Source organism: Musa acuminata, unplaced genomic scaffold (genome assembly GCF_036884655.1).
Source record: "Musa acuminata AAA Group cultivar baxijiao unplaced genomic scaffold, Cavendish_Baxijiao_AAA HiC_scaffold_1108, whole genome shotgun sequence".
Classification (NCBI taxonomy): domain Eukaryota; kingdom Viridiplantae; phylum Streptophyta; class Magnoliopsida; order Zingiberales; family Musaceae; genus Musa; species Musa acuminata.
Window position 1 is genome coordinate 233,210 of NW_027021321.1, and position 26,263 is coordinate 259,472.

Genomic DNA, 26,263 nt, shown 5'->3' on the forward strand with positions numbered 1-26,263 from the left:
TACGCAAGAAGGACGGAACAAGACGAATATGTGTTGATTACTGAGTTCTCAATGGCATAACCATCAAGGACAAATACCTTATTCCAATAGTAGATGAATTGATAGATAAAAGGGAGCATAAATTTTCAGAAAGCTGGACCTTCGATCTGGGTATCATCAAATATGAGTGTGTAAAAAAGGCATACCGAAAATCGCCTTTCGAACACACAACGGCCACTATGAATTTTTGCTTTCTGCAACAAAAGATGGAATATCTTGGGCATATCATATCAGAGGAAGGTGTGATGGTGGACCCCTCCAAAATAGAAGCAATGCAGAACTGGTCGACCCCGAGGAACATAAAATTGCTACATAGATTTCTGGATTTAATAGGCTACTACCGCAAGTTCATGAAAAACTATGGAAAGATCAATGCACCACTTATTTCCTTATTGAAAAAATATATCTTTCAATAGTCGGACAAAGCCTCCACTGCCTTCGACAAACTTAAGGCAGCCATGATGACGACACCGTTGCTAGCACTACCAGATTTCAACCGACCCTTCATAATTGAGGCCGACGCATCTGGAGTCGGAATTGGAGCCATTCTCATGCAAGATGGTCGACCACTCGCATACACTAGCAAGATATTATCTCCCTCCCATCAAAATAAATCAACATATGATAAGGAGATGCTCGTCATTGTGCACACAGCAACGAGGTGGAGACCCTACTTGATCGGTCGACGATTTCAAATTAAAATCGACCAAAGAAGCCTCAAGTACTTTTTTGAGCAAAAGATATCATCCCCTGAGCAGCAAAAATGGGTAACAAAACTACTTAGATATGATTATGAAATAACTTACAAAAAGGAGAAAGAGAATATTCTTGCAGATGCGCTTTCGCAACTACCCGAGCAAGCTGAAGTTTCGGCTGTTTCACTTCCGACCAGCGACTTCCTTGAGGATATTAAGATGGAATGGCAGGAAAATTCAAAGACTAGTAAGATTATAAAAAATTTGGAGGAAGCACCAAGCTCCGTGGCTCATTACAATTGGGACTCAAAAAAATTACACTATAAGGGACGCATTGTGCTTATGATAAATTCTACGTGCATCTTCACGAGCAGATTTTAGACAAAGTTATTCTATATGCAGGGTACTAAATTGAAAAGGAGTATGACATATCACCCACAAATCGACGGCCAAACAGAAGTTGTAAATAGGTGCTTGGAGACAGCCCAAAGAAACCCGCCAAATATGACTATCCAACGAGAACTCCAGACCAAGCCAAGTACCATTATTGATCGACGGATTGTGACTCGATGACGATGACCAACTACTAAAGTGCTAATACAGTGGGTGAACCTACCAACAAAAGATGTCACTTGGGAGAACTATGACGACTTGAAGATCAAATTCTCAAAATTCATGAATCGTCATCCTCGAGGACAAGGCTGATTTGAAGAGGGTGGGTCTATTCGGACTCTAGCTAGGAGAGTCCTAATTGATAGGGACATTCATGTAAAACCTACCTAAGCCGACCCCTATTAAAGAGGTGAAGAGGTTGGCTAGGATTAGGAGGTTGTTTCTTAGAGAAGAATAAGGAGTTGTATAAAGGAATAAGAGTCTTGAGTATGAGTCCTATTAGGAGTTGGTTAGAAATAGGAGTCTTGAGTAGGAGTCCTATTAGGAGTTAGGGTTTAGAAGCCCTATAAATAGTCATGTATTTCTCTTCTTTTGATAAGCAATAGATGAATCTTTTCTGCAGTCTTTGAGCAGCAACTTGGAGGGAGTAACCCCTATAGAGTTCCAGGAGGCCGATCCCCTAAAGAGATCAACCCCAAGTTTAAAATCTGCAAGGATTCTAACATTAATCAAATTGGAGGTTTGATGATTGAATAAAGATGAAGCATCCCAAAATGAACCAACTCATATGAGTGGATCACTCCTACAAGAATATGTAGATAGGTTTTGAAAGAAATTTAACCCTTTAAAGTAAAAAAGAGTTCGATTAATACACACATGGAAAAAATGTTGAAAGTCAAACTAAAGTTTATATAATATTATTTATAGTTTGAGAGTGAGTAGACTGATATGATGAGTTTCACACTGTTTAGAGTTTATTATAAAACTTAAGTTAATATACGATTATATACATGATTTATAGTTTCTATTCCGAGAGTGAGAGAAAGGGTGATGGATGCACAACTAATTATATCTCGTCTTTTTCCTATATTATTCGAAGCAAAACTAATCATAGGACGTCAATTAAAGATGATGGATAAGCTAAAACTTAAGGCAAGCCAAAAGGAGCGTACAATCCCTGATGACTCATTCGTTATCTTCTTTCTCATAAAACGTGTTACTTACGAAACCAAACCAGATTTAAGACTATAAATTGCTACACAAGGTTGCAGGCTCTCGCCATCCTCTCATCACTTGCATCCAGATCAGAATGGAGAACGTAATTTCGCAGCCACACGTTCCAGGTGATGAAGTGGTGATTCGCAAGTCTGTAAGCTACCATCCCACCGTTTGGGGTGATTACTTTATCTTACAGGCCCAGTCCTCCCCCAGTACACAGGCATGTATATACACATATATCTCACATATGGTTTTAGGCAAGAAACTCTCCGAGAACGAATGGTGTTAATGTTTCATTAACATGAAAAATGTGCGCATGCTACTTTCTTTCGGTTTTGTTGGTTGAACAATTAATTGCTATGCTATGGAGGATGCAGGAGTGCGATGCAAGGATGCAAGAGAGAGCAGCAGAACTGATGGAGCAGGTAAGATGCATGTTCAAGGACACTACCGACATCTTGCAAACTATGGACTTGGTCGATTCAATCCAGCTTCTCGGATTGAGTTATCACTTCGAGAAAGAAATAAGTGAATCATTAAAACGAGTCCATGATGCCGATTTGAACTGTCAAGGTCTCTACGAGACTGCTCTCCGGTTTCGACTGCTGAGACAAGAAGGGTATCATGTGACCACTGGTAATATGCTCTTACGTTTCCTTGGAGTAGATGTATTTGTATGTTTTCTCTATAATTATGTTTGCAAAAGTAATTTAATTTGTATTTTAGAAATGATGGAGGATTTTTGTTTTAAGAAGACAACTTAATCAGCCCATCAAAAAAGAAGTCACTGAACAATCAATCCGATGGCTTCTAACAATATTAGCTGGTCATTTTGCTTCATAATTTCTTCTCTGTACATGAGTGACCTCACACTTCTCAAAACGTTTTGATCTCCTATACATATTTTTCAACTATATTAAAAAGATGTACTTATATATATATATATGTATATATATATATATATGTATATATATGTATATATATATATATATGTATATATATATGTATATATATATATATGTATATATGTATATATATATATATGTATATATGTATATATATATATATGTATATGTATATATATATATACATATATGTATATATGTATATATATATTTATATATATATATGTATATATGTATGTATGTATGTATGTATGTATATGTATATATATACATACATATATATATATATATATATATATGTATATATATACATATACATATACATATATATATATATACATACATATATATATATATATATATATATATATATATACATATATATCGTCTATAATTGTTGCTGCCTTACTAGTATAGGAATTGTTTTCCCTTTTCATGACCCTGCAATCAGATAATACACATTTGTCACTGAAAGTTCCTATTGAAACTATCTTTGGCGTATACCATGATTTATATTTGACCTATATTTGAAATATTATAGAGATGAAATTACTATGTTTGATTTCAAGAGAATCAAGGTCATTTTTTGTGAAATTGTTACAATAAAGTAAATAAAATAAAACCACTTTATGTGTTTTCTCAAAACTTTATGAATCAACAGATGTTTTTAACAAGTTCAAAGATGAGGAAGGAAATTTAGTGTCCACCTTGAAGGATGATCCAAAGGGACTTTTAAGCTTATACAATGCGGCTTATCTACGGATACATGAGGAGACCATACTCGATCAAGCTATTTCTTTTACGAGGGACCAGCTTGCGTCCATGTTAAGTGATCTCACACCACCATTAGCAACGCAAGTGAGACTCTTCCTTGAGAGTCCTCTCCATCTACCAAGAGTGTGCGACACGAAATGATGCCTTACTAGAGCTGGCAAAGCTTGACTTCAATCTACTGCAATGTCTTCATCGCGACGAGATTAAGAGCATCTCCATGTAATTTCTTTCCTACAGTTAGATTGATTGAGAGTTCAGGTTGAGGAGTACACTTGAATACGTAGAACACTGTCATTGTAGAAATGTTTGATTGTGTCCATCTTTTTTTATCGATGTTTGGATTGACAATAACATTGTGGTTTGTGGATTGCATTGAAGATGGTGGAATGATTTATTCCTCTCAAAAAATCTAAGTTTTGCACGAGATCGGGTGGTTGAATGTTATTATTGGATACTTGCGATATACTTTGAACCTCACTATTCTCGTGCACGAGTGATTACCACCAAGGTGATGGCCATGACTTCCATCTTGGATGATATCTATGATCTCTATAGCACATTGGAGGAGAGTCAACTACTCACTGAAGTAATTCAAAGGTTTGGAAATCTCTTGCTTTTGGATAGTGTTTTTTTGTTTTATTATTGTCGAGAATGAGATATCTTATCTCAATTGATTATAATAGCAGGTGCCATGACAAATATGCCATAATAGTTTGATTCTTTGTGGATAAAGCAACATTAAGCTAATTTGTAGGTGGGATGCCAAGGCTGTTCATCAGCTACCAGAGTATATGAAGGGCTATTTTCTGAAGCTAATCCATACTTTTGAAGAATTCGAAAATTTACTAGCACCTAGTGAGAAGTATCGTTTATTTTATCTTAAGGAAGCGGTAATTTTTTTATTATTTTAATGGATTTCAATTTAGATTAGTGTGATGAATTAATATTTGCTAAACAAGAAAAATCTGATTGCACATTTCTTTTTTTTATCCACTCTACAAATTCCAAGTCGTGCTATACTTCTTAGTGATTTTTGCCTTCTTATTTCTTACACAACGTCACCGTTTCCTCACCTTTATCATAGATGAAAGGTTTATCAAGATCCTATCTCGAGGAAAACAAATGGGCTTCCAAACAGTATGTGCCAAAATTAGAAGAACATCTGCAAATCTCGCTCATCAGTTCAGCCTATCCTTTGCTTGTTTGTGCTTCTTTTGTTGGAATGGGAGAAGTAGCAACTAAGGAGGCATTTGAGTGGGTTGCTAGTTTCCCTAAGATCGTCAAGGCTTCTGCATTAATTGCTCGTATCGCCAATGATTTCGTTTCACATGAGGTAACTTATTATTAATTTTGAATTTTGAAAACCTTATTTAACATACTTATTGATCTTACAAAATAAAATATATCATATTTTCTTATATAAACACCACAAAATTTAATGAGAAAAAACATTTTCAAACAAAACAAAGAACTATAATTTTGAGGAGTTTATTAAAACGACAGTTTGCAGCTTGATGCTATGCACGGTAGACAATGTAAAACTTAATAATATAATCACAGGAGAGGATAATATACATATTGGAAGGGAGAAGAGGTAAAACTAAATAATATAACTTTATTCATCATCAGTCCTCTAATTATGCACTAACCTATAGTTTTATTTGAACTCCTAGTCCTACAAAACTCCAAGCATGAGGATATTGATCAAAGCTAAGTTTATTACTTCCAAATATATAGAGTTCCATGCTTTTTTATTTTGTGATACTTGCAGCTTGAGCAAACCAGGGAACATGTTGCCTCTACAGTCCAATGCTACATGAAAGAGTTTGGTACAAATGTGCATGTGGCATGCGATAAACTCCGAGTTTTGATTGAAGATGCATGGAAAGATGTAAATAAAGAGTGTCTTAATCCGACTATAATATCCATGCCCTTGCTTGGAAGGACACTCAACCCTTTGTGTCTATTTAATGATATTTATAAGGATATTGATGGATACACCAACTCATCTACTTGTACCAGAGACAATATCTCTTTGTTACTAGAGCATCCTATTGAGATTTGATCATGTACTCCTATCAATCCTATGGTTTGTATCTTAATCAGCAGAATGATCGATAGTATTGTTATTGTTAAAGATATTAAATCATTGTTGAAAGAGTCAGTAAATTTAAGTTTCTTGTGCTAGCCATGCGAAGCTCTAGCCAATAAATCATTAGGAAAGTCTTTCTATGTTAGTTTGCTGTAAAGCTTCTTGTTTAAGGAATATATATATATATATATATATATATATATATATATATATATATATATATATATCCATATTTAATATTTTAAACTATAATATATTAATTTATGATTAAATTTGTGCATCTTAATGGATAAGTATTGTTACTTGATGTAATATCGTATTGGCACATGGAAAAGCTTATCTACTTGCAAGAACTCTATCGATGATAGTTTAATAATCTTCTCTATATGTGATATTGGCGAACCTCTAATGCAGGTAGCAATATTTGTATAAAGTCAATACAAGTCAAAGAACATGGAATCTTATTTTATTTCATAAAATTTGCTGCATGAACAAATTAGGGAGCGTGTTACCTCCACTGTACAATGCTCCATCATTATGTGGCATGTTAAAAGCTTCAAGATTTGGTTGAGGACACACGGAACCAAAAGTGTCTCAACCGAAATGCATTTCCCGTTCCATTGCCTGAAACTATAGTAAATTATACATGAATGATTAGAAGTGTTATATCAAGTTCTGTTAGAGCTAGCCCCAGGATATTTACCAAAGGATAATTTTGGCAACACAACAAGATAATAAAGCGGAAAGAATAAAGCGACAAGAACAAATAAAACACCAGAACACCAGATATACGTGGTTCGGTCAATTGACTTTGACCTACATCCACGGAAGAAAGAGGAGCAAATTACTACTATAAAAGAGGGACACTTACAAATGCCTTAGGAAATGTTCCTAGGCCATAAAACACCTTCAGCTTCCTAAACAAGAAGACTTCAAACCATAAGCAGGTTTTCTTGTGATGCCTGCTGTACTTCTTGTGGTGTCTGTGGTACTTCTCGTGGTGTGTCTAACATCAAAGCTCAGGCCCTTATTTATAGTTCCAAGACGAGACAACAAGTCTGATTTTCCCGATGTGGGACTATGGGACTTGCCAAACTAACAAATCTCCACCTTGGCATGTCCCAACAAAACTTGCTCCACCTTCTTCACAAAAGCCCCAACGGGCAATCACCAACAATGAACACCAACCAAGTCCAAGCACTGCTTGAACTTGTAAACCGGAAGAGGCTTCGTAAACATATCAGCTGGATTGTCCTTCGTATGAATTTTCTGAACAAGGACTTTTCCCTCAGCAATCAACCACTTAGCGGAATTATCACAAGAAACTGCATCTGAATAGGAAGTAGGCTCACCAACTTCACTTGTTTCTTCTGCAACAGACAAAGCATATGCAACCAAATTTGCATACCTTTGTGGTGGTCGAATATTTCTCATATGACGTATATGCCATAATTTGGTGATGTCAGAATCAGACAATGATGATGACGAAACTGCAACTGAACCTGTGACAGTAGTTCCCTGCAGAATATACAAGCTACCAGACCTACAAGCTTTCATAACAATAAGAGCACTTCTAGAAACTTTCATAACTCCACCTTCAGCTGTGTATTTACACCCAAGGGCCTCTAGGGTGCCTAAAGAGATGAGATTCTTTTTCAAATCAGGAACATGTCTAACATTAGTGAGCGTCCTCACAATACCATCATGCATTTTAATTCGGATTGTTCCTCTACCAACAACATCACATGCGGCATTATTGCCCATCAAAACAATTCCACCATTACAAGATTCATATGTGGAAAACAAATCCCTATTGGGACACATGTGATAAGAACAACCTGAATCTAAAATCCATTCATTTTTAGACTTTGTCCTGTCATCAATAGCAAAGAAAATATTTCCAAAATTCTCATCAGATGCTACACTAGCTTCAGCGGATTTAATAGTTTTCTCAACAAATTTTTCCTTTTGCTTTAATTTATTTTTCAATTTAAAGCAATCAGATTTAATGTGCCCCATTTTATGACAATATCTGCATTCCAAATTTCTATGTCTGGATTTAGATCTAGATTTAGATCTACTACTGTCAAATTCTCTTTTATCCATTCTCCCCCTAACAACCAGACCCTCAGCCTGATTCTCTCTACTTTCCCCAGTGATATTCTTGTCTATCTGCTCCTTAGATTTCAGTGCAGATTTAATTTCTTGATACGAAACTGTTTCTTTTCCATAAATCAAAGTATCACGGAAATGCTTAAAAGATTGGGGAAGAGAACACAAGAGCAACAAAGCCTTATCCTCATCATCAATTTTTGCATCTATATTCTCTAAATCCATAACCAAAGAATCAAACTTATCAAGATGCGAGAGTATAGATGTACCTTCAACCATCCGAAGCATATACAGACTCTGCTTCAAGTAGAGACGATTCTCCACTGTCCTCTTCATGTACAAGGCTTTAAGTTTGTCCCACATGCTCTTAGCCGTAGTCTCCGTAGCTACCTCCCGTAAAACCTCATCAGAGAGATTTAGAATGATGCTGGATCGGGCCTTCTTATCCATACCCGCAAGATCTTCTTTTGACGTACCATCTGGAATGTTCTCAGCACCCTGAAGTGCCAAATCAACTCCGTCTTGAACCAGAATGGCCTCCATCTTGAGTTGCCACATGCCGAAGTTGACATTTCTATCGAATTTCTCGACAACGATCTTTGATATTGTCATTGTTGCCAAAAGATCCCAGAACCAGGCTCTGATACCAGTTTGTTAGAGCTAGCCCCAGGATATTTACCAAAGGATAATTTTGGCAACACAACAAGATAATAAAGCGGAAAGAATAAAGCGACAAGAACAAATAAAACACCAGAACACCAGATATACGTGGTTCGGTCAATTGACTTTGACCTACATCCACGGAAGAAAGAGGAGCAAATTACTACTATAAAAGAGGGACACTTACAAATGCCTTAGGAAATGTTCCTAGGCCATAAAACACCTTCAGCTTCCTAAACAAGAAGACTTCAAACCATAAGCAGGTTTTCTTGTGATGCCTGCTGTACTTCTTGTGGTGTCTGTGGTACTTCTCGTGGTGTGTCTAACATCAAAGCTCAGGCCCTTATTTATAGTTCCAAGACGAGACAACAAGTCTGATTTTCCCGATGTGGGACTATGGGACTTGCCAAACTAACAAGTTCATATGGATGCATACACCAATTTCACAAGTTCAGCCCTTTGTTACTTACATCATATCCTATTCATCATGTTGCCATTCTTATTACTCCTTAATGACAAATAGTAAAAGAATAACTAAATTTATTTAAGTAGTTTAAGTATATTAAAAAAACGATCCTTTTTAATTTGAATCAGACGATTCCAGCAAATGAATCAATTCATCTGTTCTAGTTTTCCAAGAAGCCAGCCTAATAAATGGACCAGATGGATCAGTTGAATTTCTGGTTTTATCCCATCTGGTTTTTTTAACTATGATTCGATTAATGATTGATTTCTATTTTGTGTAAAAGATTAATAAACGAAGTTAAGAGAAAAATGTTGATCATTACTTAAGAGTTTCGTTTGAATAAACTGTCCCTAATATAAACTAAAAGTTCTGCCAAAGCGACGAAGTACAATTGTTGTTGCTACTGCGCAAGTTGCAAAAACGAATAGGCGTCATCCATTAACTATTCATTTTGGAATCATCTTGTTTAATCTTATGCTTGTAGTATCTTGTACCATCATCATCATCATCATTATTATTATCTAATTTACTGTGTTGATGGGAGACCAAGCCTGTATGTCACCAACCGACGTAATTAATGGAATGCTATCTTCTCAAGTATCGGCTTGCTTACATGCAAATTAGGGTAGTTGTTCAATGCGTTTGGGACGGATCCAAGCGATAAGTCCGTATATCATTTATCATTCCTGCTTATTTATACATTTAATTTTATAAAAAAATAAATCCTTGAGGATTCTTAGTCAGTTTCAAAACTCACATTACACGAGCAAGACCACGAAACATTGGATCTTTGGGAACGCAAATAAATGTGATGGTGCAGTGCGCCTTAGATAAAGCTGCCCAGAAGAAGTTAATTAAACTTTTTTTTTTTTAATAGTAAGCGGTAAAGACGAAATTTAATCTCAAGATTTTACAGTGATAATAAAAGTTAGAGCCTATGAAGCTAACTAATGACCACATTTATTGGATTTTCTAAAATTATGAGATAATTTACTTCCTTCAAAATTTAACAAGTTTCAAATGGATCACCATACACCATGGAGATTTTTCATCTTTCTTCAAGGCTTTATTCCTTCCCCATTTGTAAGCTTAATTCTTTCAAAAGAATGCAACTGCACTACTCCATGCTCTTTCTTATAATCTCGCCCTATCCGCATGTCTGATAAAGAAACTAATCCCTCCCGTAAAAGGCCCATCAAAGTTGCTCTCCCATTTTACTTTACTTCCATCTCCCTTCATCTCCCTACAAGGAAGGATGTGGATTCCACTACGGCTTGTCCCACTAAAATCCATGCTAAGCCACATAAAACCAAAGACTGCCCTTATGTCTCTACGCTATCATACTTAACTCTTTATTTTTTTTTTGTATATTTCTCAAACAATCATGGATCCTCGCTGTTACATGATGGAATGGGTGATAGATAAAACCATAAGATATTCCATTTTAATTATCTCTTAGATACTTTTCTTTGTTTCTATGAGTTGTAATCAGGACCGTTTAATTCTCTACATGATCTCAACATTACATTTGCATTTGTGAGTTTCGACCGGATCCACTTGATGTTACAAATTTAAATAATTTTAAAGCGTAGGTTAATTGAATACGACACTTGGAGTTTTAGTTGGGTCCCTTTAGCTCTCCTATCCAAAGTGTACATATAGTAAGATGATGATATATAAAGAGAAATAAACTTTTGTATATGAATAAATACTAGTAAGTCATAACATGCAGTGAAATTAAATTGAATCACAATCAAATAGAACATAAAAATTTACGTGGAAAACCCCTCCAACGTGAAGGGTAAAAATCATGGGATAAAGTAGAGATAATCCACTATAATAATAATGAATATATGAATCTTAATCTTTTGCCCATAACTCTAGCAACAATCTCAAGAGAATAACTGGGATACAAGAATTATGTCACTGTGCACAATATCTAAATTCTCCCTAAGCAATCACAGCAAGTATCTATTGTAAATCTGATCACACTTGAGATGAGAACATTGCTGGATGATTGAGAACAGTTTTTTTATATTGTCCTTGTATTCTTCACTTTCTTTCTTTTGTTTTTCTACCCTTTTCTCCTGCTATTTTGAAATCAATTAGCTACTGTAAAAATCTACCTCGTTGCTACAATTCTTCTCTTTTTTTCATAGCCACCACACTCCCTATTAGATCTAAGGTTTCACTTGAAAGAGGGTAGGCTGTGGGCTATCAACCAAACAATCTCTCCTTTCAGCCCATAAAGGAGGTTGTCTCATGACTCCTCAATGTGAAGCTATGACGATCAACTGTCGACATATCTCCTGTCTTTATTTTGGTAAAGTCTTTGTCAATATGTTTGTTCCGTTATCAACCAAACAATCTCTCCTTTTAGCCCATAAAGGAGGTTGTCTCATGACTCCTCAATGTGAAGCTATGACGATCAACTGTCGACATATCTCCTGTCTTTATTTTGATAAAGTCTTTGTCAATATGTTTGTTCCGTTATCATCTGTATGAATTTTTTGAAACTGTAATTGTCTTCGATTACATTTCGAATCTAGTGATATTTGATATCTATATACTTTAACTTGATGCCATACTAGAGCTTGCCAAGCTGCTGTAGTCTTTTCATGGTGAGGAGCTCAAGGCGACTTCCATGTAGGTTTTACTTTTTCATATTATCTTCAGCTTGTTATAAAGCAGTTTGATTTGAAAAGACCACAGAAGCTGTTAGGTTACGTGTTTTAGATCTATCTTTGAATTTGACAGTAACATTATAGTTAGTGGATTGCATGAAGGTGCTTGTTTGGCTTGTTCCTTTTCACATTGCTTCGTAATTTATTATTATTTTGGATATAGATCTTTCTTAACCTAGTTATTATATTTTTTAAATTATATTAAATCAAAATCCTGCGATTACATCAGTCATCCTGAACAGCCTTTCCCTTTTCAATTCTGAATTCCCTTGCCAAAACGATAATTCCCTATTTAGTTTCTCAAAATTTGTGGATCCATGGACGACCATATTACCTTTTGAAAAATATGGATAATATAAAATTCATCAAAAGAGGGCAATAAACCGAAAATATTTCTGATTATATTAAGTATTGAGTCATCATTGTTGAGTTTTTACGAACCCATAATGGGTCTCTCCAGTCGACAGCTATAAGCGAAACCCCTCGAGACTCACCTTACCAATTCAATCAAAATGCGATGAAACACAATGCCAACCTGGCAGGTAGCATTAAAAAAGTTTTTATTACGTAACCTCCAAATCCAACCATAACTTACATTCTCTTACATGAATACCATAAAAACATTTTTAGAAAAATTGTGAAACTATACAAAAGAACCTGCAATGCTTGTAAAAATATCCAATGTTTAAGTTTACATAGTCATAAAAAAAAAAAAGAATCAATACAAGTCAAACGACTTGCTATTTTTCATCTTGTTTCATGAAATTTGCAGCGTGAGCAATCTATGGAGAATGTTGCCTCCATGGTGGAAAGCTATATGAAAGAGTATGGAACAAGCATGCCTGTGGCATGCGAGAAGCTTCAAAACTTGGTTGAAAACGCATGAAAGGAACTGAACCAAGAGTGCCTTAAGTCGACTGTATTCCCCTGCCATTACTTGAAAGGATAATCAATTAAACATCAATGATTGGAACTATATACCAAGTTCATGTTCACGGATAGACCAACTATATTGGTTATACCAAGGATAATATATCTTTGATACTTGTTAATCTTATTCTGATTTGATCATGTTATCATTATATGGCCAAAATATATGTTACCTTAGACTTTGGTACTTTTACTATTTTTATATGAGTGTGTGCGCATAAATATGGGCTTGCACGTGTACATGCGCATATTCATATGCACGTCTATATGTATACATGCATACGTGCATGTAATAATATATAACATGTGTTCTTAATTATTATGAAGAAGAGTCCTTTGTATTTTGGGTGTAAAAATATAAAAAATATATTTACAATTTTTACAAAATCAAACCTTTTGTATTTTGGAACCTAAACCACCAATCTTGCTGCCTCATGTACAATTAATCACTTTGAGAGAGAGAGAGAGAGAGAGAGAGAGAGTTGGAATGAGAAAGGGAAGGAGAGAGGTGTCAAAAAGGCACATACAACTTCTCAATAACAAAGCCAAATATATTTCTTTCAATATGCTGATCATATATAAACAAAAAATGTTGTCTAAGTCCAATTTTATTTAGCTCGACTTTCTAGCAAAATATTTTATAGTCCTATAAAATTATTATATTAATTTTTTAATTCATCCCTATATAATACACATGATACAAGTGGCTTATGTTTTAGTTACATTTCTAAATTGCTGCCATAATTTGTATTTACAAGGTTATTATGATTCCTTTTTCTACGACAAGATTGGACAACACGTCCAATGAGTCACACTCAGCTATGTGGAGCTGATCCAGCTGATGTGGATACAGATTAATTGACTTATGCAAGCAATGTGGATGATGGGATGGTTTATAATATTTTTTATTTTTTTTATAGAAATTAGATTGATGTGATCACGAGAGAAAGGAGACTCGATTGATGTGATTATAGGTACATTGTGATTATAGGTACATTGTCATTGTATTTTTTATTTGTACTTATGTGCACACACTCATAATCAATTAAACATCAATGTACCAAGTTCATGTTCATGGATAGACCAACTATTTTGGTTATACCAAGGATAATATATCTTTGATACTTGTTAATCTTATTCCGATTTGATCATGTTATCATTATATGGCCAAAATATATGTTACCTTAGATTTTGATATTTTTGTCATGTTTTTACGAGTGTGTGCACAGAAGTACGAGTACGCTTGTGTATATACGCATATTCATGTATACGGCTATGTATATACATGCATGCGTGCATATAATGATATATAGCATGTGTTCCTAGTTATTATGAAGAAGAGTCCTTTGTATTTCGGGTGTGAAAATATACAAATTATATTTTGCAATTTTTACAAAGAAAGCTTTTTGTATCTTGGAACCTAAACCACTAATCAGAGAGAGAGAGAGAGAGAGTTGGAATGAGAAAGGGAAGGAGAGAGACTTGTCAAAAATAGAGACCTACAACTTCTCAATAATAAAATCGAATATATTTTTCAATATTCTGATCATATATAAACAAAAAAATGTTATCTAACTCCAATTTTATTTAGCTCGACTTTCTAGCAAAATATTTTATAGCCCTATAAAATTATTATATATATGTTTTTAATTTATCCCTATATAATACACATGATACAAGTGGCCTATGTTTTAGTTACATTTCTAAATTGCTGTCATAAATTGTATTTATAAGGTTATTATGATTCCTTTTTCTACGACAAGATTGGACAACACGTCCAATGAGTCACACTCAGCTATGTGGAGCTGATCCAGCTGATGTGGATATAGATTAATTGAATTATGCAAGCAATGTGGATGATGGGATGGTTTATGATATTTTTATTTTTTTTTATAGAAATTAGATTGATGTGATCACGAGAGAAAGGAGACTAGATTGATGTGATTGGATGCTATCCTTCTTGACAATCTCAACACGTCTCCAACCAATCCAAAAGACAATAATACAATAAATCACTTTCAATTAATACAATCATAGAAAAAATTAATGATGGGGAAGTAATATAATTGTTTTGCTTTGTAGTACAGAATATTAGATTGATGCTATTGTACATCCTTTCTCTTTGAAGTAAAAAAAACTAAAATCATAGTCTTTATATATGAGATTTAAATTAAATGAGATGTGTAGTAAATAAAATTTTATATTAGTATTTGTTATGTTTTCTAAAATGGTATTAAAGTAAAATGGATAATATCTTTTTGATACTTGTTAATCATATTCCGATTTGATCATATTACCATTCTATGGCCAAAATATATGTTTGGCTATAGAATATCTTAGACTATATTACTTCTGCTATGTTTCTATGAGTATGCGCACGTGAGTATGGGCATGCACGTCTACATGCGCATATTCGTGCGTATGTCTATGTGTATGCAAGCATGGGTTTATGTAACAATATATAACATGTGTTCCGAGTTATTACGAAGAAGAGTCCTTTGTATTTTTGGATATGATAATATAAAAAATCTATTAGCAATTTTTACATTAAAAAAAAGCATTTTGTATTTTGGAACCTAAACGACTAATCTTGGTGCTCCTCGTACAATTAATCGGAGAGTTGGAATGGAAAAGGGAAGGAGAGAGACGTACAACTTTTCATATATAAACAAAAAATATTTTCTAAGTGCAATTTTGTTAAACTCGACTTTGAAGAACAATAGTTTATAGTGCTATGAAATTATTATATTATTTTTTAATTCATCCCTATATAATACACATGATACAATTGGCTCATGCTTTAGTTATATTTCTAAATTGATACGATAAATTGTATTTGTAACGTTATTATGGTTTGTTTTTCTACGACAAGATTGGTCACATTCAACTATATAGATCTGATCCAACCGACATCGACATAGATTAAATGAATCATGCAGGCAATGTGGATGATGGGAAGGTTTTTATTTATTTTCTTCTACAGAAATTAGATTGATGTGATCGGACATACATTCTCATTCCAGATAAAGGTATCAAGATCCAATTGACTACTATCTTTCTTGTGGGAGCTTTTTAATAAACAGGTTAAGGTTAGATAAACTTCATTTGATCGAATCTAGTGATGAATAGAGACAGGTTTGTAACTTCCTCGTTGTCTTTGAAGGATATGGCAACCTTGACAATCTCAATCCATTATCCAACGAATCCAAAGGAATAATTAATGCAATCATAGAAATAATTAATGACATATTATTGTTGTTCTTTATAGTACAAATATTAGACTGATGCCATTAGACAACCTTTCTTTTGGAGTCAAACAGAACTGAAATCATAATCTTTATATATGAGGTTTAAATTAAGTGGGACGGGTAGTAAGTAAAATTTTATATTAGCACTTGTTATATTTTTTTAACAAGTAAAATTTTTATGAATATATTATATAAGAACACTATAAAAAAATTATAGTTTTTAATTCCGTATGGCACCCTAAATTAGACCGGTCAATCCTCCTATTTAAATAGATAGTTCTCAAAATTAAATTTAATATCAGCCCAATTAGACCAATCTAAATTAAAATTAACAAAAGATAAAAATTAATCAAAAATTGATTTTTTTTCTAAATTCGATCAAAATGAGATTGATCAAATCTACTTTTAGTCAATTAGTTAAAATATGGTCAAAATCAAATTTGATTAAAGAAGGTCAAATTAGTCAATTTTATAATTTAGGATATAAGTCAAAAATATTTAATTCGAAAGACAAAACTATAATTTTTCAGAATATGTAGTAAAAATATCTGATTTTTAAAGGGCAAAGCTGTTAAGGCTGAAATTAAAAGAATTTATAAAAGTAAAAATGTAATTTTAATGGATGAAACCATAATTGCTTAAGGCATGTGGCCACCGTAATGCATGGCATGTCCCTCGCTAGCTATTGCGACCATCCATCACCTACACATTGTCAGTCTAGATTCCCTTGGTGACGCCCATGTGAATGGTCATTCGCTCGCAATATAGCCATTGCCCGCCAATCATCATTCATAACCAATCCCTCATCGATGTTCCTTTCCCTCGTGCACGGCTATCATCATTATACGAGACTCATTGGCCACATATGTCCATGTCGACGGATGCCCCTTGAGACTCCAACGTCCCATCAATATCGGCCATGGCCAATACACGTCATCATAGTGGCATCATTGTAATTATCGATCAAAAATAGCACCCTGCCTTGCTATGCTACGACATGCAGCGACATCATGATCAGGGCATGCCGTCGAGACTCTAATAGTAATTATAAGCATAAAAACTATAATTATGATATTATTATATAAAAAAAATTTACTGTTAAAATTAAATATGACTATGGTTCATGAAACAAAGATGTGTGCATATAGGAATATTTTATGAGTGTTCTTAATCATACCTCTTGTTTAATATTATTTTATTTTTTTATTAAAAAAGTTTCTCTTTTAATTGCATTGTAATATTCTGTTTTTATCATTTTCTTGCTCCCCATCCTCACAGATCCTCTTCTTTTAAATACATGTCTTGAAACTCTTATAATATGTTTATTCTCATTTTCAATACCGAATGATATTTTTGTTTGAAAAAAAAGAGTGCCGATAGATGAGAGAAATTGATTGTATACAATTAAAGCACAAGATGGTGTCATAATGGAAGGATTAGCAATTCTTAAAGCCCTAAATATGCTTCTGCTAACATCGTCACCGACGTAAACAGCACAATATACACTCCCTGATTCCTAGATGGCATTGTCTTTTACATTGCTATCCTTTGTGCGAAGCTGAAGGTTGTTAAGTTCAGCTTCATCCCTAACAATCACCATCTTGCATTTGTTTGGGGAGAACTCACGAGGTACTCTTCCTTTTGGAACGCTGTTGCAACAGCCCTGCCTAGCAGCTGTAACTCACTTTCTTAGGTGCTAATGCGTCTCATGTGAGGCTGCAGTACCAGATGACTTCCAAGTCGTGGAGCTGATCATCCACCACAGAGAAGGGAATAAGCACAGCCACATGTTCGCCGGAAGGCTTGAAACACGAGGACAGACTCATCGACCGACTGATGGAAAAGCTCTCCATGAAATAGATTGTGGCACGAGACGTCCCATCATTTCCGTGGGGTTCGGAACCTTCCATAAGCAGCAGATTTAGATGATCTAATAGTACGTACACCCAGATTTAGATAATCTCCAAAACGTTCAATGTACAAAGCAGCTTAGCTGATAAAAACCTAACGATTAATAGTAAGGCCATGAAATCAAATCCCGCTTGCCAATGGTGAAAAAAAAAAACTCTATTGGATCTACATTGCTTAGGTCATACATCCTTGGGTTTCGTAATGATGGCATAAATATATCATTATAGATTCGAATAATTCATAGATTTAAGTTTATCCCTTGTCGGCCTCGCCAAGCATGTGAGAGCATCGACACGTGGGCAATCAACTTCCAAATCCTTTCATCTAAAAATCTCATGTGAACTTTTTTTTTTTGTATGTTAACATATTTATATCAAAGAGACGATCTCTCGTGCGCCTTCTTTGAAATTAGTAATTGCTGCTTTAGTACTATGCCATGCAACCAACCACACACATCCACATGTGAGAAAAATATTTGAGAATTCTATTACTGAAACTTGATTACTCCGAACAAGATAATCTATAGATTCCTTGGTTATATCTTAATCTTAGCAACAAATCAAAATGATCTTAATATCTACTTTGATAGGATTTGGAATTCCTCACTCAGTCTAATACTCAAAATTGGTCCCAAACACCTTCTCTATCATGAACACTTTTGTGTTTTAATTTTTCATTATGTTATGTCATGTTATTTTTAATTAATTATTTTATATATCCTTGCATAGGGTGCAATGTGATTGTAATTACATATTACAAATAACTATGTCAGGTAACAAAATCCTGACATTGAACATGGCAGTAGGTGTTGTGGCAGCATCTTTGTGAGAGGGAAGCCATCTTGAGATGTCACGAGGCACGAAGAGAAACTTACTTGGTGATTGATGCGAATAAAACGAGAATTATTTCGCTGAACTAATCAAATTGGAGGTTTCATGATTGAATAAAGATGAAGCATCCCAAAATGAACCAACTCATATGAGTGGATCGCTCCTACAAAAATATGTAGATAGGTTTTGAAAGAAATTTAACCCTTTAAAGTAAAAAAGAGTTCGATTAATACACACATGGAAAAAATGTTGAAAGTTAAACTAAAGTTTAGATAATATTATTTATAGTTTGAGAGTGAGTAGACTGATATGATGAGTTCGACACTGTTTAGAGTTTATTATAAAACTTAAGTTAATATACGATTATATACATGATTTATAGTTTCTATTACGAGAGTGAGAGCAAGGGTGATGGATGCAAAACTAATTATATCTCGTCTTTTTCCTATATTATTCGAAGCAAAACTAATCATAGGACGTCAATTAAAGATGATGGATAAGCTAAAACATAAGCCAATAAAAAAGGAGCGTACAGTCCCTGATGGCCCATTCGTTATCTTCTTTCTCATAAAACGTGACACTTACGAAACCAAACCAGATTCAAGACTCTATAAATTGCTACACGAGGCTGCAGGCTCTCTTCATCCTCTCATCACTTGCATCCAGATCAGAATGTAGAACATGATTTCGCAGCCACACGTTCCAGGTGATGAAGTGGTGATTCGCAAGTCTGCAAGCTACCATCCCACCGTTTGGGGTGATTACTTTATCTTACAGGCCCAGTCCTCCCCCAGTACACAGGCATGTATATACACATATATCTCACTTATGTTCTAAGTTTTAGGCAAGAAACTCTCCGAGAACGAATGGTGTTAATGTTTCATTAACATGAAAAATGTGCGCATGCTACTTTCTTGCGGTTTTGTTGGTTGAACAATTAATTGCTATGGAGGATGCAGGAGTGCGATGCAAGGATGCAAGAGAGAGCTGCAGAACTGATGGAGCAGGTAAGAAGCATGTTCAAGGACACTACCGACATCTTGCAAACTATGGACTTGGTCGATTCAATCCAGCTTCTTGGATTGAGTTATCACTTCGAGAAAGAAATAAGTGAAGCATTAAACCGAGTCCATGATGCCGATTTTAACGATCATGGTCTCTACGATACTGCTCTCCGGTTTCGCCTGCTGAGACAACAAGGGTATCATGTGACCCCTGGTAATATGCTCTTACGTTTCCTTGGAGTAGATGTATTTGTATGTTTTATCTATAATTATGTTTGCAAAAGTAATATTTACATATATTACTTTTGCAAACATAATACATATATATAAATACATATATATATATATATATATATATATATATGTATATATATATATATATATATATATACATATATATATATATATATACATATATATATATATATATACATATATATATATACATATATATATTAATTCCAAAACAATACGATCTTCTTTAATCATCTTTTATTTAATTCAATCATAGAGGTTGGCAGTACCAAAAATATTTTCTCCGGTAAAATAGACATAAAAATCACACACAAAAGTCATTGTATTGATTATCACGTAATCACTTAAAACAGTAAATTAATTTTGATAATATGACTGTATGTTTTTTTTTTCTCGAAACCAAAACTCTATGTATTTCTGTAGTTGTCTTTAACAAGTTCAAAGATGAGGGAGGGAGTTTCATGTCTACCTTGGGGAGTGATGTGAAAGGACTGTTAAGCTTGTACAACGCAGCCTATCTTGGGACTCATGGGGAGATCATTCTTGATGAAGCCATCTCTTTTACGAGGAATAGCCTAGTGTCTGCATTAGCTGATCTTAAACCACCATTAACAACGCAAGTGTCTCTTGACCTCGAGACACCTCTCTGTAGGAGAATTAGAAGGCTCTTGGCAAGAGAATACATATCTATATACCAAGAGGATGTCACACGAGATGATGCCATCCTGGAGCTTGCAAAGTTGGACTTCAATTTGCTGCAATCTCTTCATCGCGAGGAACTTAAGAACATCACCAAGTAAGCTCCTCCTCACTTCTGAATTCCCTGGAGCTATATTTCTTCTGGATTTTTATAAAGAAAGAAAGATACAATCATGTTGCAAATGTAAACAAGTGCAAGCTAATTGCTGAGAATGGTTCCTCCTCCCATCAAACTTTAATTGATATGTAATGCCATTTTGATTTGTGAACGACTTGAAGGTGGTGGAATGATTTAGCCTCCTCAAAAAATCTCAGTTTTGCTCGAGATAGATCGGTGGAATGCTATTTCTGGATCCTGGGAATATACTTTGAACCCTATTATTCTCGTGCACGAGTGATAACGACCAAGGTGGCTGCCCTTACTTCAATTCTGGACGACATGTATGATGTCTATAGCACATTGGAGGAGAGTCAACGACTAACTGAGGCAATTCAAAGGTTCGTAAATCTTATATTGATGGACATATTTCCTTTTACTATCATGGCTCAATAGATGATAACAAAAGGTGCCACTGATAATATCACATAAGAAAATAAAATATCGCATAATAGTTTTAGTCATTGTGTATAGCAAAATAACATGTATGCTTATGTCCTATTTTTCTAAAGATGGTGAAACTAATACATATGCAGGTGGGATGCGAAGGTTGTTCATCAATTACCAAAGTACATGAAGGATTATTATCTAAAGCTAATCCACACCTTTGAAGAGTTTGAAGATTTATTGGCTTCTGGTGAGAAATATCGCATAACCTATCTGAAGGAAGCGGTGAGTGATGAGATTATAAGGTTCTTCTTATTTTCACTTTTATTAATTAGCATTACATAAGCAATAAATGAATCCACTATTGGCCAATACAAAGAATAAGCATTTCACAGTATTGAACTTAGATTGTCCCACTTGTAGACGCTACTCATGCATTACAAACATTAAGGAATGGTTTTGTTTTACTTGGGTATAGATGAAAGATTTATCTGAAGCTTATTTTGAGGAATCCAAATGGAGAGATCAACATTACGTACCAACTTTGGAAGAACATCTACATGTTTCCCTCATAAGTTCAGCATATCCTATGCTCGAATGTGCCTCTTTCATTGGAATGGGAGAAATAGCAACTAAGGAGGCATTTCAATGGATTACAAGTTTCCCAAAGATTGTCCAAGCTTCTGCAATAATTTGTCGTATCATGAATGATATTGCTTCACATGAGGTATGGTCATAATATAATCTCCTGTGTTTTATGTCATATAAACATTTTTCATAGTAAATTTTGCACTGATTTCTATCGTAGTAGAAATATGATAACACAAAAAAAAGAAAAAGAAAATAACATACATTCTCCAATTAGATGAGATGGACCATAATTGGGGTTTAATAGGTAATCTCCAAAGTTATCTTCAATATTCCTTCTATTTATCTCCTCAAAAGCATTTCTTGTGTCACTCAATTGCATTATCAAAGTTTTGCTGAACTCCTTAAATGATTTTATATTAAGAAATCTAGTACAAACAAAAAAACTCCCATTCGTAAGCTTCCACATTGGTAGATTCCCAAATTCCTTTCATCTACACATTATTATTGATAATAATCTATCAATTTGTTTTAATATAATGAACATGTAAATCCTGAAAGGATCCATTAGAATTCAGTTGGTAGATCATTAATCCTCTTTTTTCATGAAATTTACAGTTGGAACAAACTAGGGAACATGTTGCCTCCACAGTCCAATGCTACATGAAAGAATACGGAACAGATGTGCATGTGGCATGTAAGAAGCTCCAAGGTCTAGTTGACGATGCATGGAAGGAGATAAACGAAGAGTGCCTCAATCCGACGGCATTCTCCATTGCTTTACTTGAAAGGATTATTAATTATTCACGAGTGGCAGAAAATATTTATAAGTACATCGATGGATACACTAACTCCTCTACAAAGACGAAGGAATATATCTCTTTGTTACTTGTACATCCTGTTCCACTTTGATTGTATGACGATGCTTGCTTCTTCTATGAATCCTTTATTCTGAAATATATGTAAGCCTTTGTAAATGAACGTGTATTGTACTATGCTTGCTTCTTCTATGAATCCTTTATTCTGAAATATATGTAAACCTTTGTAAATGAATGTGTATTGTACTATGCTTGCTTCTTCTATGAATCCTTTATTCTGAAATATATGTAAGCCTTTGTAAATGAATGTGTATTGTACTATGCTTGCTTCTTCTACGAATCCTTTATTGTGAAATATATGTAAGCCTTTGTAAATGAACATGTACTGTACTAGCCCTGGGAAGCTCAAGCCAGTATTATCTGTGGAAAACAGAAATCCTTGCTTAGCAGTAGTTCAAAGCAATTTGCAAGTTGCTGGTATGTGTTACAAAATTATATTAGCTATTTGCAATTTTCACTCTTTTCATTCTTGCCAACTTGAGAAAAGGCTCTTGAAGCTGCTATGCTAAATAGAGTGTAGGGATGGTCAGGTTGGGTTTTGTAGATGCCTACATCAGATATCAAGATACTTCTTAGTTAAGTTTGGGATGATTACAATTCGGAAACATATATATTCAAGCTACATTTTGGATAAGTTAGTGATATCATATGTTGGACACTATCAGAAGATTTGGCCATGTCATTAGCGAGAACAAGATAATTCATAGCCGTCCATATTCACCAAAGACCAATATCATTTAGAACCCACAAGGTTTGACCATCAGAATTGGGACACTGCACCCCCTCATTAAAAATTGAATATCTAGTTAAGATTTAAAGAGTTGCCATAATTTAATAGGAAAGACGCACAGAAAGAAGGGATTAATGGTTTCTGCTTTAGATTGACAAAAGGGACAAGTAGTAGCATTACTGCACACTCTTAGTTGAGACAATCAATCCGACAATGAGAGGTGGCGGTGCAAAAGTTTCCAACAAAAAAATTTAACCTGAGGCAGCACGGGAAGCTTCCACAAACAATAAAACTAGTCCATGTTAGGATCAACCATTCCAACTGAGAAGCAAGAAAATGATAGGCAGACTTAGCAGAACAAACCCTCTTATTATCTAGCTTCTAAAACTAAAAATTATCATGTGATATATGGATTAACAATGAGATTAGAACCACCAAAGATCTATCACAAGTATGTATATTGCTGAAACCATGCTTAAATGGAATACGAGAATCTAAAATATAGTTATCTTTGAAAACATCATGTGATATATAGAAGTATCACCAACAAATTTAGTGAACTCTCCTCTTAAAGGTTCAAGTGCGAGAAGAAACAAACCCGATTCCGGCTTTGCCTTAATAATTTTGAATATTCCAAGGATAAATCACAACATATTTAGTTCTAACCATTTTATCTCATATACTATCAATGATGGAAAGATATTGGCCTCTGTTGAAGTTGAAGTGTATATTTCACAAGAAAGGTTATCGTCCCAAGACCTAGCATATCTAGAAAGAATATCCCTTTCCCAATCCCATGATAGAATGTGCATACCCTTGGAAGAACCACAATTGTCATAAAATATAAAGATATTTTTTGAGAGAAATATAGAAGATTGAAGTGTGTCCTACTCTTCTTCTTTGATAACTTTATCCCTTCTTCCTATCAAGTTCAATATTTGGTATCATAGCATAGGTTAAGCTAGGCCTCTTTCTCAAGTATCATTCAACTCCAGATTCTCATATTGACAAAAGAAAATTATGATATATGGTACATCCAAATGAAGGTTTTTCTAAGCTCCTAAGATATATGAGAGTTTATAAAAGATGGATTTGTTGAAGCATGTCCAGTAGAAGAAGGAGCAATGAATGTAGAAGGAAGAAAACAACTGAAAGAAAAAAGGAAGAAGGAGAAAAAGGCCTTGTTCATGATCTACCAAGGACTTAATGATACAATATTCGAGATTATCGCTCCAGCAAATACTTCAAAAGAGGCTTGGGAAATGCTTCAAAAAATATTCGGTGATATTGATAAGGTAAAGTAACTTCGTCTATAAGTTTTACAAGACGAGTTTGAAAAATTACAACAAGGTACTTCTAAAACTATTTCTGATTACTTCTCAAAAGTTATTTATATTATTCATCAAATAAGATAAAATGGTGAACAAATAAGTGATCAAAGAGTAATAGAAAAAAATAGTGAGTTCTCTAGATCTAAAATTTGATTTTATTATTGTTGCGATTGAAGAATCTAAAAATTTTAAAAAAATATCGATCGAATAACTTATCGGTTACCTTTAACTTCATGAAATTAGAGAAAATTATAGCCAAAAAGGCTGAGGTTATAATCAAGGACGTGACCGAGGCCATGGATATGACAGAAATTATAAAAGGTCTGAAATATAATACTATGTTTGCAAAAGGTATGGACATTACTCTTATGAATGCTATTATAATCATAACAATTAAGGTGATAAGGCAAATTTTGTTGAGAAAGAAAAGAACGAAAATCAAGTTTTGCTAATGAGTTATGTTAATTTGAAAGAGGATCTGTCTATGATATGATATCTACATATAGGAGTCTCAAATCACATGTGACACATCAAAGAGCTATTTTTAGAAATAGATACAAGTTATTCTGGGAACATTATATTTGGTGATTTGTTTCAAAGACTAGTAAGAGGCAAAAGTAAAATTCTCCTTGAACTTAATAATGACAAAGAATTATATATTTTAGATGTTTATTATGTTCCTGAAATAAAAAATAATATTCTAAGCTTGGGACAATTACTTGAAAAATGTTATGATATTGAGATGGCTCTCTCAATTCGTAATAAGAATAAAACATTGATATCACATGTTAAAATGATAAAGAATAGAATATTTCCTCTACATTTATATATTTTTGATTAGTCAAATTATTTTAAAACTGATATTGAGGATATTTCTACACTATGACATATTAGATATGCTCATTTAAATTTTGAAACTTTAAAACTTCTAGAGAAGTATAATATGGTGACATGAATATGAAGTATTGATCATCCATCAAAATTATATGAAATATGTGTCATGGGTAAGCAAGAAAGAAAGTCTTTCAAAGTCAGAAGAACAAAAAGAGCATAGTATCGATTTGATCTGGTGCACTCAGATATTTGTGGCCCTATCAGTTTAGTATCACTTGGAGGAAATAGATATTTTTTCACTTTCATTATGATCATAGTGGCAAAACTTGGGTTTACATATTAAAAGAAAAAAAAAATTTAAGTACATTCAAAGAATTTAAGGATTTGATTGAAAGACAAAGTTGTAAGATTAAATGTTTAAGAACAAATAGGGGTAGTGAATA

General features: G+C 34.1%; 1 protein-coding gene across 1 annotated transcript; it reads left to right on the forward strand.

The window, feature by feature from the left end:
- Positions 1-19,638: 19,638 nt before the first annotated feature.
- Positions 19,639-23,148, forward strand: LOC135666558 (alpha-humulene synthase-like). The gene is made up of 7 exons (XM_065178152.1): positions 19,639-19,739; positions 19,910-20,175; positions 20,640-21,012; positions 21,195-21,413; positions 21,609-21,744; positions 21,938-22,186; positions 22,666-23,148. Exons 1-7 carry the CDS (start codon positions 19,639-19,641, stop codon positions 22,957-22,959), a joined length of 1,638 nt encoding a protein of 545 aa, XP_065034224.1. The 3' UTR covers positions 22,960-23,148.
- The last annotated feature ends 3,115 nt before the right edge of the window (positions 23,149-26,263 follow it).